A 19,330-nucleotide genomic window follows, 5' to 3' on the forward strand; every position below is an offset into this window, starting at 1 on the left:
ACCGAGTTCATGTTGCTGCCAATGTTGGTGCCCATTTTGTGGCTGATGCTTTTGGCCAAGTCGATGCCGACACCTATCAGTCAGCGGTCTGAGCCCTGCTTATGAGTAATTGAAAATGCGTGTAAATCCGCGAACGTAGAGTGCATTTGACAGAACTTTACTTATAACTTAATCTCATTTTGGACTTTTAAATCCTTTATCAAATGAATAATTGTTTGGCTATGTTTTTGAATTGAGTGTTGGCATTTTTTTGCGAATAAAAGAGATATTTTTGAAAGGGTGATGTCCCCTTTTGTTTGGCAATCGGTCACTGAAAAATCATAAAACTTGTTTACCGTGCGGCATCGATAAAAATTGTAAACACAAACAGCACTTTGGCTCTCCTGAGATATTTATTTATAGCATCTTAAAAATAACCTAAATTACTCCTGTTTTTTGTGATTAATCCCCCGAGATCCTCCTCAGTTACTTTTCCGCATTGCTGAAAACACTGATGGCGTAGAATTCTGGGACTCTGTAGACCTTCAAGCGTTCGTGACTGAAACGCCCATTAGTGAGGGCCTTCACATAGAATATGTCCTTCATGTTAATATCCTTGCGACGGGATGTTTTCGTTTCCTCCAGGACCAGACGCTGCTGCTTGGGACGATAGGCACTGGACTTATCCTGCAGAAGCCTCACGAAGATGATGTCCTGTTCATCATTTCGGCCAGCCAGGGTGCGAGCCTGGTAGAGATTCTCCCTTGTTTTGGGATAAATCAACACAGGCTGGATGGGCAATACCTGGCTGGGTGATGTGGGATAGGCCTCCAGGTCATCCGGTTCGGGACTTGTGAAATGCACTGCGGGTGCTGCCCAGGATAAGCTGGGCAAGCAGGCCAAAAGGAGAAGTATCGCGGGGTGCTTGGTCTAAAAACAAAAATAATTTAAATCAAAGATTTAATATATTTATGATACTTTTAAATTAAAAGAGTTTTAAGAGAAGGGCTAAAAGTTCTACCCCAATTTTAAGTCAAACTCATACCTAAAACTTTAAAATTTAAGTATGTAATAAGTTACTAAGACAGACAACTAATTTAAGAAATGAAAAATGAGAAAAATATCAAGCCCTCCAGAGGAGTTAAAATTTAAAACAAACTATTATTTAACACACATCTCAACGCATATATTTTCGGTATCGATTGTACATGATTAATATTTCTGTCAGATTTATTTTATCACGCCGATTTGCATATCTAATTGATCTACAAAAAGCGGACAATTAATTGGGCTTTATGACCAACCAGAATTGGTTCCAGTCAAAACAAAATTTGATCTTTTTGCCATAAGCCATGACTGGGTTCCTGGCTTTGAATTACCGTTTTCATTGCGATTGATAAGTCCCGGCTCAAGTTCGCTCGATATTTTTAAATTTAAGCGGATTTGGTTCGCCTGTTGGCCACTTTTGCCCTTTTTGGTCAATCAAAAGGTAATATCACAGGCGATCAGAGCGGCGATCGAGCGCGACGCGCGAATGTCAGAAGCAGACTGGCGTGCGACAAGGCCAAGTTAACTTCTGTTACCGCCCGACGAAGTTGAAGCTCAAACAAAAAATAAATTACAAAAAAGCAGGCCCGCGCTGGAGGAGGAAAAAGCGGCAGCGCAGCTTCGGCGGAGCTTGTCAACAAATTGCAAACGGTAGGCAAACATGGCCGGAGTGTTGTGTTAACCCATTAAGGTAGCTACGAAACTTGGTGTATGGTTAACTGAAAAATGATTAGCCGGAATTTATAATGCATATTTTATGTAACTCTGAAAATAGCTTACAATAAATAACAAACTTTTGGTTCTATAAATAAGTATTTTAGAAGATCTTATGTGTCTTTAATTATTTCTTCAAAAAGGCAACCCGAAACGCATATATTTTGAATGGGTTAATCAATAAAAAGTGCCTGGGAGGGATCAGTCATTATTTGTGCTATTAATTGATCACTAGGTCGTAGCACTGATAGGGTCAATGTTATCAAGAAACGAGCGTGGATCCATCACCTGTCTTCGATGAGCTAAAAACTCATTTCCAGCTGCTTACAATGCGATGCGCCGTCTGGTAATTCTATGCTCTTAACGCCAGTGATGTCAAAATTATTATTATAGCCTCTGTTGAATGGTAAGCCGGGTAAATAGAAAAAAATCACATAAATGTCAGAAATAAATTTAAACACGTAGAAATGCTTAATTAGCAAATATTTGCGCTACCTTGAGCTTAGTAAAGAGTTTTGCACATTTGTCGGATAGTTTTTAAGTGTTTATACGCTGCTTTAACAAGTTAACAATCAAATAATAGAAATTTCTTTGGAAGACAAATACTTCTTGTCAAGAGTTCTTTGGCTTGATGGCTGACATATTAATCATACGCATCGTGGCCCGATGAGTTGAAAATCAATTACAGATTGCCGCTGCCGTTGCAGAAACAAAGTCAAATAAATAAGCAACATAACGAGGGCTTACACAAGGCCAAAAAGCGAAATTTAATCGCTTTAAATGTGAAATTATGGGACCTGAAACGGTAACAAAACAAATAAACACCAAGTGAAGCGCAAATAATTACAAGTTTTCAAGGCATAGTCAAAGTTTTTGTCGCCCGATTTCGCTGGAGCTCTTCGATTGATTCGTGACTGATTAATTGCATCTGGAGTATCATCATGAATAGTTTGAGTAACCCCCTTCTCCGTCTGCACTTTGTATATTTGATTTGTGCTTTCGTTTCGGGCTTGTTTTCGCTTTCGGCTTAGGTTCTTTTCGGCCAAGAAGCGCCGGTCGATAATGAGCTCATTCGCATGCTTCGATGGAACCGTGTGAAAGGTGAATACCTATGCTGGGGAGCTATCTACCGGATATTTCTTTGCGGCTACCGTTTGCACAAACTACTCCAAAAAAAGGGAAAGCTTTTCGATTTCAGAGGTGTTTGTGGCGCCAGCATTAGCCACAAATTGTAATTTTTGCGTCTGGCCAAAAGCCATATCGTTTGTAGGCGGGGGGTGGAATGCAGAAATAGAGTAACAGGTTTTAGCTTAAATAATATAGGTAGAGGTTAATCTGCCGCAGAAACAATAAAAACAAATTTGATTGTAAAAAGCACAATAGAACAAAGTTCATATGCGTGCACATGTGAAAAATGAACAGCATATTGTAAAAGGTCTCTAGAGAATTTGAATTTTTATTTAAAGTTGAAAAAGGGTTAATTGAATGCCGATATTCCGATATTTTTAATACGATTTGGTTCTGTTAATGCATATTGGGACATTGTGCTTATCATTTATTTATATTGTATGTTTTTATTTATTTTAATTTGTATCTTCTTTTTTTCTGTTTTTTTATAATTTAAAACCGTGAAGCAGGAAACAGGAAAGCTAATGGAATTACTCAATATTTTTGATATTTTTTGCGCCTTTCCTATTTGTTATTTTTCGTCAATTTATTATGCAAGATATGGTTAGCAGGGGAATTTCATATTTTATCATAAACAACAGAGAAAAGTGATGGCGCAGACAAAAAGTAGAGTAAAGTTGAATGGCTTTAATATTAATGTTTAAAGTTTCAGGCCTTATTTAACATGCAATTTAAAGCTCCATTTTAAAAATGATTTTCAACCAAAGACGATTTTTTCTTGTTGATCAAGCTTTATTAACGTGGAATAAAATTGGTTGGCTGACTTTTAATCACTTTAGCTGCTCTCATTGTTACCAATAAAAACCAGCATTACTGCAAGGTTAATACATATACTATGATGTAATACATATATTTTTTCTCACTTGTATCTTTTCCTGTATGAATGATTTTGATTCAGCATCATAATCCGTCTGACCAGATTTAAGCGGATATTTCTTTTTGAACACCTTCTCCTGTGGGATTGAACGCTTTTTCGCACAATTTCCCAGCGCACTGTAGCCTCATTAGCATTGTTAATTGATAGCAGAGCATGTTGGGCGGCCAGGAGGAAAAAAGAAGGGAACGCACAATTTATAACAAAATAATCATAACTCTATGAGGAGAGAGAGGATGTCTGTAATATTATTCATGTAAATGAGTTCTGTCTATGGCTTTGTGCAAATAGCAAAAGCCAAAAGGCGCTTAACTATGAAATACGATGACAAGACAAACGGCGTTTGCTGCGCGTTTTTAATTACCATAATTACATAACTGCACTCACACCAGCGCGCGCTCAGGCACTCCAAGACCTAAACACACGCACGAACTCACGCATACGAGAATTTTGTCCGCGCCTGGAAGTATGCAACAAATTCACGTAGAAAAAGGGTGGAAACATGGTGGCACGTAGTGTTGCTGTTCATTTGGAGTAAAACTAAAATGGCTGTCAATAGTCTAAGAATCCTTTTCTGGGAGAAACTTATTTAAAATAAAAAACTTTTAAATCAGTTTTTATGCCGTTAAAATTTGATTATGGTAATCATAGTTTAAAAAGTTTTCCCCAAATATAAAAATTATGACATTTCAGTTTTATAAATCCAACGCAGACAAACACTAAAAAACTTTAAAACTTAAACTTTGACGGAAACATTTTCCTGACATTATTAATACTATTATTTTTGCCAAATTGAAACTTGTAGCTGGAACTCTTTAAGCGGGAAAATATCTAACCTGCCATCTCGGCAGCGAAGTGAGGTAACTAATGGAATGGGGCCTGTCCCTTTATTGTTGTTATCGCATAAACTTAAATAGTTTTTGCCAGCCACTTTGCGGCTTTTAAGTTATTTTGCGTGCACCACTTGAGCGGAGCACTTTTATTTGGTGCCCCGCCCGTTGAACAAGGGTTGCGAAAGGTCCTCGCCAGCGAGCCAGAGTTCCTGGGGCCAAGGACCTTCAGAGTGGGATGAGTGAAACACTACAGAGACAGTCGGGGGAGACAGGCTTAGTGTCAGTGTTTGAATGTTTAACTGGCTCCGTTAATTAAATTGCCACTCTCCTCCACCACCTCTGGCTGTATATACGTTTCCACCTGTTTCTTGGCCGCAAATTAAGTCAAAGTTTTCATTCCCATTCACTGTTTGGATTTTACCCTGTCTGCTGCATAATTTGCACCCTGAGGTTTTCTTTTGACGGAGGGGATTTCCCTTTGGGCGGTCGCGTGGCCCCAGCAAAAACTTGGCTAAATGGTTTGCCATTAATTTTTCGAGGCATGCCGGTTATTAACCTGCCTGCTTGTTTGCTACCACTTCTTTCTTATATGCCCCATGTTGCAGTCATATTTCGCAGCGAGGGCATGTAGCCCTACTGGGCGTGGCTGACACAGTTTGCGAATCAAAGCAGAAATTCACAGCTGAATTTTGGGCGGGCTGAACTAATTGAAAAATTACTTAGCCTGTGGCGTCTTGAAATATAACCTTAATAAAAGGGGAGCCTCATATTGATTAAAAGTTCTGGATAAAAGCTTTCCATATAATTTCTCGGAATAACATGTATTTCTTAAGATAAATAATTAAAATGAATCGTGGTAACGGAAACATTTCCTGGAGACCAAAAAGTTATAAAATTAAGTTATTCACCCTTTAAAAACAGTAATGCCAGATAATAATAAGAAACGTTCCTAATGATACAATAATGTTGTAGATGGCTTACTATTTTTTTTGGGTTAATTTTGTTCATGTTGACTTAGGTCTAGGCCAAAGCACACGTGACGGCTTCAGCAATTGGCTTTCACAATGATTTCAATTGAATTTCGGTCACATCTTTCATTGTACCACAATCGAAATGCATTTTAGCTTTCATAAATAAACAGGTTTGTTAAATTGTCCGTGTTCCATAGGCTTCTTCCACCACGGCTTGTATCCGAACCTACTCGGGGGTCCGGTTTATGTGCATGACTGCCTCTAAAGTCCTCAAGTCTTTACAGATTCTTCTCCTGTTTCTCACTTGCTGGCTTTCGGATTTGAATACGATTTTAATGCTCATCACGTGTGCGACCAAAAATTGTCTCCAATAGAGATACCAAGTAGTGCTGGCTTGAAAAAGTTCCTAAATAAGAGAATAAATAAATATTTTGAAGATACAATTTTAATAATACAGACCTTGATGGATTATAAATTATTTTTTCCTACAAATTGTAATATATTTTTAATAGCCAAGAACAAGACTAAACAAATTATTAAAAAAATAAAGCAATACCCAATAAATAGCTAAATTGGCAGCATTTTGTGGTTTGCCGATGTATTGGTCACGGTTTTGGGTTCTTGGTAGAAGCTCAAATTTTCTAGTCCCCTTGGATCAAAGGCGCATTTAAGCAGCTTACCGAAAAATGGAAATGGATTTGAAAGGTTCATGAATTACCATTGCCCCAATGGAAATTACTGGCCAAAAATTCCAAACAACCTCCTTCTTCTCCTTTTACCAATAAAATTCCATTCAATGTAGAGAACTTTTCAGGCCAACAATTAGCAGTGAAACATAAATTGATTTTCGCCGTCAGTTTGATTAGCAGTGACAATTAGCAGTGAAACATAAATTGATTTTCGCCGTCAGTTTGATTTTCAATTTTCCGAAATACACACCCTTTAAGCTCTACTTGGCTAAAAAACGGCAGCAGCAATAACAAAAAATACGACGAAAAAATAGAACCACAGCTAAATCTCTCAACTTTGATTGCGAGATTCTTTGCCTCCATCGAAACAATTTTCAGATGCCCCTCGACCAGCTCCATTGCCAAAACAAAAAAAAAGGAAACGAAACGACAAACGCTCCTATTTGCATTCGTATTTTTTCTAATTTTCCACTGCAGTTTCACAGGATTTCTCTTAGTTCTTATTTGTGGACTGAATATTGGCTTTTTAAAGTGCGGAGTGCGATTAGCAGGAAATTAAAGTATAATCTAAATAGAAAATTGGTTTATTGAGTTGCTATCTAAATTTATTTAGTTTTTTGAACTTATAAGTTGGTTTCTAAAAGTTAAAAACTTTTAAACTGTTTATAAACTTTTCCCTTGGTTTTAGAACACCGCTCCTGATCCAAGCTTCATATTCAGTTTGCATTCCGTTACACTTCCTTATTTTTTCGATTTAGTGGATAGTTTTTTCGAGCCAACAGCAAACCGGAACTGGCAAAAGTGTTGCTTGCAAATGTTTACAGTTTAGTTGGACGGATGTGATAAAAACAATTTGATTGCAACATAAACTGCACAGGGCATTGAATTGGGGAAAAATTTCCTGATTGGACGAGTGGAAAATGGTATTTTTGGACCGGGCACAGGGAAACGCAGTGATATGCTTGAGGATGTTGAGTGGAGAGCACTGAGCACTGAACCGGAATGTGGATAAAAAATGTTTGATTGAGTCCCTGTTTGAATTGATTTCGGACATCAGCAGCCGACTGTAAAAAGGAAATACTCCTAATATTCGAAAAAAAGAAACCTGCATTTTTGCTTATGGCAGGATTAGATTCACATTGCAAAGCTAAGCGTTTTTCAGAAGGCACACAGTGCGTATGAGTAATGCCGTATGGCAATTACCCAGTGGCGGATTTAAGGAAAAAGGCCCAGTGGGCAAAATTTTACCAGGGTACATTGAAGGGTATTTTGAAGGGGAAAGCCCAGAACATTTGACAAAAAATCTTAAAAATATTTTGTTCCCAGATTTTGATGCAGATTTATGGAGAATCGATCCACAAATCGTTTAAGGTATTTCGTTCAAGAATCGGATGAATATTTCCTAAGATATGGCCTTCGCAGTGGGTCATACGGGGCTCCCCATGCATTTTGCACATTTTGAAGAGGACAGCCCAGAAAATTTGACAAAATATCTTAAAAATATTTTGTTCCCAGATTTTGATGCAGATTTATGAAGAATCGATCCACAAATCGTTTAAGGTATTTCGTTCAAGAATCGGATGAATATTTCCTAAGATATGGCCTTCGCAGTGGGTCATACGGGGCTCCCCATGCATTTTGCACATTTTGAAGAGGACAGCCCAGAAAATTTGACAAAATATCTTAAAAATATTTTGTTCCCAGATTTTGATGCAGATTTATGGAGAATCGATCCACAAATCGTTTAAGGTATTCCGTTCAAGAATCCGATGAATATTTCCTAAGATATGGCCTACACAGTGGGTCATATGGGGCTCCCCATGCATTTTGCACATTTTGAAGGGGACAGCCCAGAAAATTTGACAAAAAATCTTAAAAATATTTTGTTCCCGGATTTTGATGCAGATTTATGGAGAATCGATCCACAAATTGTTTAAGGTATTCCGTTCAAGAATCGGATGAATATTTCCTAAGATATGGCCTTCGCAGTGGGTCATATGGGTCTCCCCATGCATTTTGCACATTTTGAAGGGGACAGCCCAGAAAATTTGACAAAAAATCTTAAAAATATTTTGTTCCCAGATTTTGATGCAGATTTATGGAGAATCGATCCACAAATTGTTTAAGGTATTCCGTTCAAGAATCGGTTGAATATTTCCTAAGATATGGCCTTCGCAGTGGGTCATACAGGGCTCCCCATGCATTTTGCACATTTTGAAGGGGACAGCCCAGAAAATTTGACAAAAAATCTTAAAAATATTTTGTTCCCAGATTTTGATGCAGATTTGTGGAAAAGAAATCGAAGGTGTAACTTTCAGCACGAGGGGCCCTGAAAGCCTTTCGTCGGGGGGGCCCAGTGGGCATTCGCGCCTTTGCCCACCTGTTAAATCCGCCACTGCAATTACCATATTTCTCTCTAGGCTTTAAGGGATTAATATTTTATCTCAAAGATGATACTGTAAAATAGTTTAAAGAACTCTAAATCCAACATGATTGAAAACAAAAATAAAAGTAATATACAGGAACAAAGTTTACCCAGCTTATTTAATATGTACCATCCTTGTGCTAATCCTTTCAAACTTAATCTGTGTCAAGCTAAAACTCGGCCACGTTTCTTGTCATTCTGTCCAACTGTCTAACTGTCCGAGTGTCCTTTTGACCATTTAGACCGCTTGTCTGTCGGTGGTAGTTTGTGATTAATGGCAACAAAATGAGGGTGGTGGCCTTTTCTATGGACGACTAATTACATTGGGTCGCCAAAGCGCCAAAACGGGAACAAAAAACTCATTAACGCACTTGCAACATGTCATTTATATAATATTCATAATATTTTCTCCATTTTCCTTTCTGCCTTTCGCGGAACATATGCGTCAAAGTTTCCGAAAGCTGTAAAAAAAGTTATACTGTTTAGAAAAGGATATGACGGTGGGATACCTTATATTTCGACTGGCTATATTTCGACATAATTATAAATTAGTGAAAATGTATTAAATAATTAAAATATTTAGGCTTTTTTAAATAAAAAGAACCCGCCCTTTTATACTCCTTCTAAAGTGTATAATTTGAGAAATGGGTTAGGTTCACTTATATATTTACACAGAGATAAACTCTTCTTCTGTAGTCTCTTTGCAGAAATTTGCCAACATGTTTATCTAAAGGGTACGTACTACGTAAACTGAACCAGAAGTGGAAATAAAATCCTTGTCATGCCGCTCATGACCATAAAGTTTTTGGCGAGTGTTGCCTTTATGCAAGCTGCGAATGAATGAGTGAGCTAGCCGGGTTGTAAATGCGAAAAAAAATTGAGGAAACGGAATGGGATTTTCCTCATGACCCCACGTATACGCATTACACATGAGTGAGTGTGGGTATTTGTGAGTGGTGCATGTTTTACATGAATCACAGTTAGTTTGCGATGCTTTTCCACTTTTCATGCCGGCAAAGCGGGAAATGTGCGAGTGTCTGTACATAAACCACAAACGTGACAACAAAAATGCGGGCGCCCTCCTCTGACACAGTGAGTGTCCTGCACGTTAATGTGTGGGTGTGTGAAAAGTGACAAAAGCATTGACAGGAAACAAAACTGTCCACACGGCCAAACACAGACACAAATACAAATAAAAAGCCAGGCAACCAGAAACAGATGCAAAGCCAAGCGAGTAGGGCCGGAGCCAAAGGAAACTTTTTTGTGGCCAAGGATCATGGACACGGTCGCATAAGCAGATAAGGACTCTTCGATTCGGGCCCGGATTCGGTTTCGGATTCTGTTGTGGACCGTTATCTGATCCGGAGGCGGACCAGCGAAGAAATGGTCTGCCAACTTTTATTGATGGCCGACCGCAAACTTTTAGGGGTCATTTCCCTGACCCATGACCTTACGCTAGAGTTGTCTCTTTCCATGACCTAGTGGGTCAAGTGTGTGGCCAGTCCATGAATCTTTTTTTTAGTTTAGAAAAAAAAAACTTATAAGGTTCCATATCATATCTTCATGAAAGTGTATATGTTAAACTAATGGTTTTATTTTAATTGATTTCCATTTGGTGCTAGTTATCTAAATCAGGCATAAATGCTTGCCCTCTATTCATTCAACTTAGTCTATTCGTAAATAATTTCTCATTCAACAACTGAATCAGTTTTAGTTGGGGAACTACAACACTAATCTTATCTGAATCGCCAACTGAATCTGGAATTCGTGTGTTGCTCCATTTTGCTGGTTCTGTGTGCTTAGCCAACTGTCAAGCGACTGTCAATTGGTAATTAAATGTATACCTCTGGCAGCAGCTGCCAGGGAGGTCTGTTGATTTGTTGGAACCATACTTGTGCTTATACACACTTAGAAAATATATAGATGAAGAGAACGAGAAAGATACAGATACGAAAGCACACCACATTGGCAGATACATTTATTGCCAAAGTTTGCCACGCAGCCTCTGATTTGTGTAAGCTTTATGTTAATATTGTTACAGTCTTGACAGTTTTATTGTCCCGAACTAATAACTTAATTGACAATTTGAACTTGCAAACTGAAAGATCGGGAGGATGGTTGGTTTCCTGGCGTTGGCACCTGTTACGCCATACATTGTAATTTTCGTAATTTATTAACTGAAACATCGGCTCAATTGATGCTGCACAATTTGATTTATTCATTTTCGATTTGCTAATGTGAATAATGACATAAGTGTCAGGAATTATAGTAGATGGTTCATTATTTATTTTTATTACTTAGTTATAGGCATTATTGTTGTGAGTTCTTATTGGCATTCTTAGCCGTCTGATCCTCCAATAAGTCTGAGAATGTCCATGAATATGTTTACCACATCGATATAAAGATTCAATGCTGCAAAAATATACTCCTCGGGACTGATTGAATATCTGTGATTGCCGCCCATCATTAACTGGGTATCGTAAATCAAATAAACTGAAAATACCACAGCACTTATAGAGGCATATATAGTGGAAGCCAAACCTCCGCCCACAAACATGGTGACGATACCGAAAAATATCAGGATAATTACACTGGCCACCAGGATACCGCCCAGCATGGTGAAGTCATATTTCGTTTGCAGGGCAAAGAGCGTAAGTCCCAGGCAAACTGCAGTCGTAATCAATACGGCTGTAAAAACCTCCTTTGGAGCGTAGTGACAGGCGGCTGAGCCCAGCAAGAAGGACTGGGCTATCGTAAAACACACTAGGAGCACAAAATTGGCGGGCGTCTGGCGACGCAGGTCTTCGTTGCAGACCAGTATCACCAAAATGGCGATTGTCATTATGAAGGATATCATGAGAACCCAAGGGTTCCTGGCCACAGCATACTGGAATTCTGTGTTGAAGACCATAATCGAGATTATCACCAGGGAAGTGACCAACTGGCCCAAAAGGATCAAGTACACCTTCCGAATAAATCCGCGCCGAATGCTGTCGTTGCTAAATCCAAAGCCCTTTGGCTGCTCGTCGGACTCGAGATTCGAGCCATATTGTCCGTACTGTCCCAAGGAAATGCTCTCCCCTTGGTGTTCGCGGTTCGAGTACATTACTGGCTGAGACTCAATTTGCATTTTGTCCAAATATCACAAAAAATATGTCTTTGTTTGCTTTTATATTATGACCGGATTTTAGAGATTGAAGTATGGATCAAAGATTGGTGCAAACTTTTCAAAACAAAAAATTCTAAAACATGAATAAATAGTCAAGCTACTCACTTAGGCAATTAATTCCTGTATTATAAAAGCAAGAACAGAAAACTCCCCTTATTTTAAAGCTAAAACCACAAACAAAATGAATATAAATGTTTTCCCAAGAACTTTCATTATCTTATGGATCCAAAATTTATCAAGTCACTTTGGTTAATTAAATGGATTTTGGGTTGAGCAATAGTTTTCAGGAAATAAATTATATAAAAGGCTACCATGGAATGGCAACTTTAAGCGACTTTAAGCCACACACCCAGGGTGGGTCAATAGTTTACGGCTTGATCTTGCCTACTGCTGGATTAGCACAAAGCAACAGCAACAACAACAACAGGTGGTACTGTCTCACCCCAGAATTTATAGGATTACCCCCACACATGCCCCGTCTTTCTCTTTCCCGCTCTCGCTTCTGCGCTTTGGGGAAATTCAGCAAATTTGAGAGCTTTTTACGAATTTTTTTCTGTACAGGTTGGCTAAAAGCGGAATCCTGTGTTCAGTACTTTCGGCTCCTTTGTGGGACTGGAGTGGCCGAAATATAACCGAGTGAGGACTGCACTTGGCATTTTCTGATTGCCTGGCCATGTCGACGTAGTTCGCTGTGGCAACTGAAGCCCGGCTTTTGGCCAACCCAACTCGCATCCCGAGTTCGGACGGAAACATAAAAAGCCTTTTATACGGGGTGAATATTTAAATGGATATGAAATTTCCAAAATCCCCGACACAAATTAACTTGACATTTTAGTAGGACAGCTCATATGTGAGGGCTGTTTTGTCAATTGGCCCGAAATTCAGGACATTTTTGTGGCACACATCAATCAAAACGCCATTTAGACCATGCCATTCTGGCCTACACGTGTTGCGTTTTAAAGTTAAGCGCCTCCCACTTTAAAAGTCCCAGCTTTTGTGTTGTACAACTATCAACAAGTTTTGCTTTTTTTCGGTCTTTTTGCTTTTGACGGTTTTTTTTTGGGTGGTTGGGAAAGTTAAGCCCTAAGCTGAAGTGCGTCACGTGTCGCAAGATTTTCCTCTAAAGCCCTCCGCTTGGCTAATGAAAACAACCTCAGCCAGAGAGCAAAAAATAGAATAGATGGAAACAAAGGCCAAAAGGGGCGGTAGTCACTTCGAAGACGGGGCGTGGCTGGCAGCCATCTATCAACACTTTTCAAACTTTAAATGAGTTTTCAAGCGACATAAACTTTGCCTGGTTGGTCCCAAAAACCACACAATAAAAAATATAGAAAAAGCAACCTAAAACAAACTAAAGAAGTCTGGGGGAAATCGATGTCAAGAGTCCAGGAGCTGAGTGTTGGCCAAAAAGTGCTTGAAGACCGAAAAAGAAAAATAAATGTGCCACAAACTGATGACTCCTGAGATTCTGGCTTAGCAAATGCTAAACAACCCATGAACAAGCAACAACTAACTGCGAAAAAGCAGTGACCAGTACGGAAAGAAAAGTCACAGCACCTGGCTTCGTGTGAATTTTTGTGCGCGGAGAACTCAATTCTTCTCGCCAGAGCCCCATTTCCTTTATTTTATGCATTATTACGGAATATTTTATTTTTATTCCGCTTTTATTTTCTCCTTGTTTGTCATTGTTGAGTTTTTTTGGTCGGGCTTTTTTTATATCCCCCGTCAAAATATTATCTTAACGGAAAGTTTAATTTTTATTTATGTATTTGGTTTAATAAATTGCTTTAATTCAAAGTAGAAGTTTCTAACCATAAAACAAAAAACTCTAACTTTTATAATATTATAAATAAATTGAATGGGCATCCCAGTTCCATTGTGCTGACCACAACCGTATTTAGTTATATTTTAAAAAGGGAGCCAGCCATTGCAGTATAATCTATGCAAATCCACAAGAAATCTCATTTTGGGGATTTAAAGTTGATAAAAATGTGCTGCAGCCAGTCCGTTTGATGATGTTGAATGTTGGGGACTAAAAGCGGCAAAACCCCGATACGAAAATAGGGCAAGAAATGTATTCACATACAGACACACAGACCCCCAAACACATTGAGTTTTTCAGAAAACAACCATCGAGGCTTCGTGTGAATTTTTGTGCGCGGAGAACTCAATTCTTCTCGCCAGAGCCCCATTTCCTTTATTTTATGCATTATTACGGAATATTTTATTTTTATTCCGCTTTTATTTTCTCCTTGTTTGTCATTGTTGAGTTTTTTTGGTCGGGCTTTTTTTATATCCCCCGTCATATTTCCACCCGCAACCCTTCTCCGAGGTCATTAAAATTTACAATTCGCCAAGGGCAAGAAACTTTGCTCACTGCAACACAGTTCGCCTTATTTCTGGTGCAGTGCCGGCTCAGGGCAACAATTAATTTTAATTTTTGAATAACATTCGTGTTTGTATGTTAGTTTAAGCTTACATTCTGTCATATTATAATGTATTCTTTCATATTCATATTATATTATAGATTCTGAGACGTCTTAAGCTTTCTCTAGGGACATTAAAAAGTCATCGAATCCTTTAAACATTGAAGAGAAAATAGGACACGTATGCTCAAAAGATATGCAATACTTTTTATGAGTTTGTTTTCCACTCACATTTGAATTTTGCATTTTCATGGCTCCTCCAGAGTCCAGGACTGATCCTTGTGTCATGCAAATTGACATCTTAATGCCCTCTTCAGTTCACTGACGTCGTGCAAAATAAAATGCGATGTATGTGAGTTTGGAAAGAGTGTTTAATATGCTGCACATTCTGTTACTAGCCGGCGGCTGCTTGCAGTTCACAAATTTCAGCTAGACTGGAAACGACTAGCATTGCTCCTCTAGGAGGACAAATATTTTTGAAGCAAGCAAAAATATTTTGAAGCAAGCAAAAATATTTGCAATAAACACACACGCCAACACACAAACTCGAGCACACACAGACAAAGAGGTGAAAGTGGCAAAGTTTAACCGCAAAATGTCCATAAAGTTCATGGCCATTGGCTCATCATTGAACGCACTCAGACACGAGGATTCTAAGGATACGGACCAAGAGGCTGAGAGTCTGGATACTGGAGACAGGCGGCAGCAAACGGAGACGAGGGGCAATCAGTCAGTGACAGTCAGGACTTACAGCTGCTCCTTGGGCACTCCTTTAACCCTATGCCCCTTTTGACCTTATGCAGTTTTAGCCAAGTTTGCTCTTTTAACCATATCTTCTCCACATAAGTGGAAAGAATTCCAGGCATTTATGTTCGAGCTAAACTTTCGTTTAATTGAATTTTAACTTTGCCTGGCTGACACTTATTTGTTGGGCTATTTTTTGGGCGGTTTCGTTTAATTGAAATTCACTTTGCCAGCAGCTGAATGGAAGCCGTCGGCTCCCAATATCCCATTTAATATATATCGTCTATATTTTAATTGCATTGTGGCACGAATTTGATGGGATATCCAATTTGATATCCTTACAACTTTTAAATGCCGACACATTTATCCGGCCAAATGGTGTTTTGTTTTGGCTCTGGCTTAGCCTCTTGTTTTTCGAGTTTTATTATTTGGTTTCATTTTACTATTCATTTAATCCTTTATTGCTAAAAACTGATGACAAATGCTGATCCCCTTGGGCCCTTGGGCCATAAAAAGGAAATGAAAATAGATGGCAAAATTTTAAATCAATCAACAGCACGTTGAACAGTTCACTACACACAGATTCGGCGATAAGTTTTGTTCTAAAACAAAAAGGCTTTCAGGGCTTATTGAGTTTTTAATTTCAAATAAATTGGATTCGTGCCAAGGAAATTGGATTGGATCTACCTCAAAGGATTATCTAAATATTGTAAACTTTATAAGCATGGCTTTTAAACACAAAAAGGTTTTGATTCAGTTTTACACAATATGTACAGGGACACTATCCAACTTGTAAAACAAATGCCGGAACTGCCAGCACAAAGAAGCAATTGCCATTGGGATTTATTTTATTTGGGGTTTGTGAGTTTCATAAAAATAAGCGAAATTTTCCGCGGACTTGTTTGCATGCATGCATGAATAAATATTTTATTGCAAGCAAGCAGCTCTCGGGGGTCGTTGGGCGGACGAATACTTTTTGTAGCGAGCCGGGGAGAGTTGGCAGTAAGAAAATTTGGTTTTTAGGATTATATAGTTTGATTGTGACACCCACAGAAAGCACAGTTCGTTGACAAACTCGAGAGCGTAAACTCTTAGGTCTCCTTTTATTTTTACAATCCACTCCGGTGACCCATATTGTTGCATAATAATAGGATCATTTGGATAACACTGTTGGTTTAGGCATTCATGCAGAAAAAATGCTCCAAATTCAGAATATGTTTCTTAAATATAGTCACGGACAGGGAATTGTCCTTGAAAAAGTTTTATGAAAACTAAATCATAACACAATTTTGAGAAGTTTATATCCTTTTTCCTAGTTGACATTTCCTTTTATCCTTTAATGGAATCGTAACGCTGTTGGTAAAATAATGTTTGTTTCAGTTATTTTTTCCGTTTGTTATGGGTTTTGTTATTTTGGCAAAGGGCTGAGTGTAAAAGAAAAAGCCTTCTGTTTCATGTAATTGACACTGAAAAGTGCAGATTAGAAATGTTCTTGCCTTTGTTGCCTTTTTAGAAATAATCATTAAAATTAAAAATATAAATGTTTGTAAGATTTATGAAGCAACTTTATTACTAAACCTGAAATACTAAATAAGTTAGTAAACCATATCAAATTATTTTCCATCTATAATAATGTTAAGATGAACTTGAACTAATGAGATTAAGATGCAAAGCCAAAAAAATCTATAAAATAGTAAGCCCACTCGATAACCGATAAGTTTTTGAAATGAATTTACAGGCTTTCTTGATTTTCGCGTTGGTCCTCTGTACTTCTTTGTGTGCTGCCATAAAGGTAGTGAATTTCCTATAAAAGGCATTCAAATAACTTACTCTTTATCCAGATAAACGCAGAAAAGTTGGAAAAAGTTCTAGTGGGTGGCGTTATTGAGGGCTGTATGATTAAGAAGTATGGAATCCGAGCGGAAGATGCGCGAAACGTTAAAACGCTTCCCAAGGAAAGAAAAAGATTAGTCGAAATGTGCCTCTTGCATTGTTTAATGGAAAAGGGATCCTACATACGAAATGGCCATATCAATCCATCTAAGCTCAGACAGAGTTTGGGAAAAAATCTGACTCCAGAGCAAGAGAAGTCGGTAAAAAAAGCAGAAGAGGTGTGCCATTCAATGACATACACCAATAAGTGCGAATTGGGTGTACAATTGTTGAATTGTTACCAGAAAACTGGAAATAGAATAGGATAATTGTCTTTGTAAGTAGGTAAACTCTTAATAAATTGTTCAAGAATCTATAAATAAAAAGATCTGAAGAGAAGCATTCCAAGAATGAAAACTCATTTAATTTTTCCCCAAGTGCAGTCTGCCCCATGGCACCCACTCGGGCATTGGAGACGCGTGTAGCTTACTCCGATTACATTGCCAAGTCACGGTCGTTGCTCATACGCAGCGTTGTCGCCAGCGTATTGTGGCATTAATTAGAGCAACGGTTGCGAGGCAGAAACCCTCGGCTCTCGCTTCCAGGTCCCTAGCCCGAAAGTTGCGTGTGCAACCCCAGTTGCATGCAAGCGTGTCGAGGCGGCAATTAAAATGTTGCAATCGAATATTCATTAAATCGCAATTTGCAGTGAAAGCACATCTGGCATTTTGGCATTTAGCTTAAAGACGAAATGTGGTGAGCTGAGGGCAGAGGGCAGTGGGCGGACAGCAGGTGTGCGCAGATTTCCTTTGACAGCTGAAACGAAACAGAAATTTGCACAGCTGTTCCAAAATTGCGAAAAGTGCCAAAAGCGAAGCCGAAGTTTGGCAAAGGCGTGCAGACCGAAATATATAAGAAAACGACGCAGCTTAATTTGGACAGTTGGAAAGTTTCTCGGGGGGCATCACAAATCTGCTGGCATAATTATTATGAATTATGCAGCAAATAACTTGGCTCTGCTAATGGACTTGGCCCAAGCCCAAGACTTTAGAGACTTCCTGCTGAGCCGGGCTGGCTGGCTGGACGAAAAGGTAGTGCAACTAATTGACAAATGATGATAAAGTGTCTCGGACAGCGGACCTTCTTTGCCCCAAAAGAGGACTTCAATGTGCAAAGTACAGGGCACTCCACTTCTCCCCATTTTATAGTACAATATTTCCTTAACGCGCCCGGGCATTTCGCCGTTTTATGTCTGATAAAAGCTTTGTTTGTGCTGACGGAAACGGATGTTAACTGCCAGACCGAATGGCCACCGACATGACTGGCAGTTGGGCAGTTGGGCTGTTGGGCTCTTGGCCATTCTGTGGCAAGATGTGGGATATTACGACATGGTCAGCATTGGCCTGTGTAAATATTTGCCACTGTTTTGCTTTTGTCCAGGGTATCAACAATTCGCCAGCAGAAGCCACCGCCTGGCACTTGGCTTGTTTGATTTATGGAGTGCCAAAATGCGTTTACCTTTGCTTTTTCAGCCTCGGCTCCCCTGTCCGACGTGTTGACTTTAAAGCGTCAAATTAAAAATCCCATTAAATAAAATATTCAACAGGGCTTGCCCAAAAATATCGACCCTCGGTGTCCAATGAATTATGTAACGGGGACAAGGGTTACCCGCCTCAAAACATAATTGTGAATATTTTAATCATTTGTGCATCCCTTCCACAATCTCCCCCTCATAACTTGTAGCCAAAAAGTGTCAAAATTTTTGGAATAATTTCATGCCTATCTGCTGCTGTCGTTTATGCTGCAAATTTGGTCCCGTCACCTGGTAAGTGTCCTATTAAATATTTCCGCCCCTGACAGCGGTTTATATCTGAAATTTGTTACGCGATTTATGTGGCTTTTTATTTCCTTTTTTCCATTAAAAAATTACTCCAAAAGAGACAACTGTGGAGGTCATGAAGTTAAAGTATTTCAGATGTTGCATATTTCCATTTCATGTCCATTTCAGGTTTACATTTTTAAAGATTTGTTTTGACATGACCGCCAAAGAATCCCTTTATTTTTATTTGTCCTTCTTCATTCTTCTTTTAGTTAGGAAAGGTAAGATATCTTTTACTTTGCCTAATTTACGGGCCAAAATATTTCTGGCTGAAAATGAACTTTTTTGCACTTTTGCTTTCTCCACTTAATTGGCGTAATTTGTATAATTAAAATTTTCGTGCACTCCTTGTGTAAATTTGAGACCTTTGTGAAGGGACTAATAAATTGGCTCAATTTGAATCCTTTGGGTTTTTAAGGATATCACAAGGGAATTGGCGAAACGGTTCCTCTTTAGAGTATTCTTTTCAGTTTTATCAAAGCTTTAAAGTTCAATATTTCCAATAATATTCTATGTTTCA

The 19,330-nt window shown here is 38.7% G+C and overlaps 2 protein-coding genes across 4 annotated transcripts; both read right to left on the bottom strand.

Moving 5' to 3' along the window:
- Positions 1-373: 373 nt before the first annotated feature.
- LOC108121888 (uncharacterized) lies at positions 374-7,646 on the bottom strand. 3 transcript variants are annotated; one of them, XM_070281898.1, is made up of 3 exons: positions 6,066-7,646; positions 5,617-6,012; positions 374-909 (listed from the first exon to the last, which is right to left on the bottom strand). In XM_070281898.1, the coding sequence occupies exons 2-3, from the start codon at positions 5,641-5,643 to the stop codon at positions 466-468; spliced, it is 471 nt and encodes a 156-aa protein (XP_070137999.1). In that variant the 5' UTR covers positions 5,644-6,012; positions 6,066-7,646; the 3' UTR covers positions 374-465. The 3 variants fall into 3 exon arrangements, 2 of the variants coding, with proteins under 2 accessions (XP_070137999.1, XP_017091681.2); XM_017236192.3 differs by lacking the exons at positions 5,617-6,012; positions 6,066-7,646 and adding an exon at positions 1,359-1,573; XR_011443359.1 differs by lacking the exons at positions 5,617-6,012; positions 6,066-7,646 and adding an exon at positions 1,025-1,139 and having other exon boundaries at positions 792-909.
- Positions 7,647-10,694: 3,048 nt separating this feature from the next.
- Recs1 lies at positions 10,695-11,953 on the bottom strand. Its single transcript, XM_017236169.3, has one exon. The coding sequence runs from the start codon at positions 11,848-11,850 to the stop codon at positions 11,059-11,061; it is 792 nt and encodes a 263-aa protein (XP_017091658.2). The 5' UTR covers positions 11,851-11,953; the 3' UTR covers positions 10,695-11,058.
- Between the last annotated feature and the right edge of the window lie 7,377 nt (positions 11,954-19,330).

Source organism: Drosophila bipectinata, chromosome 3R, assembly GCF_030179905.1.
Source record: "Drosophila bipectinata strain 14024-0381.07 chromosome 3R, DbipHiC1v2, whole genome shotgun sequence".
NCBI lineage: Eukaryota > Metazoa > Arthropoda > Insecta > Diptera > Drosophilidae > Drosophila > Drosophila bipectinata.

Excerpts from the sequence above, each read along its gene's own strand:
- LOC108121888 (XM_070281898.1), bottom strand. The coding sequence starts at position 5,643 with ATGAACAAAATTAACCCAAAAAAAATA. Across the intron at positions 910-5,616 it reads AAATTAACCCAAAAAAAATA|ACCAAGCACCCCGCGATACT; the intron begins GTAAGCCATCTA and ends TTTTGTTTTTAG.
- Recs1 (XM_017236169.3), bottom strand. The coding sequence starts at position 11,850 with ATGCAAATTGAGTCTCAGCCAGTAATGTACTCGAACCGCGAACACCAA.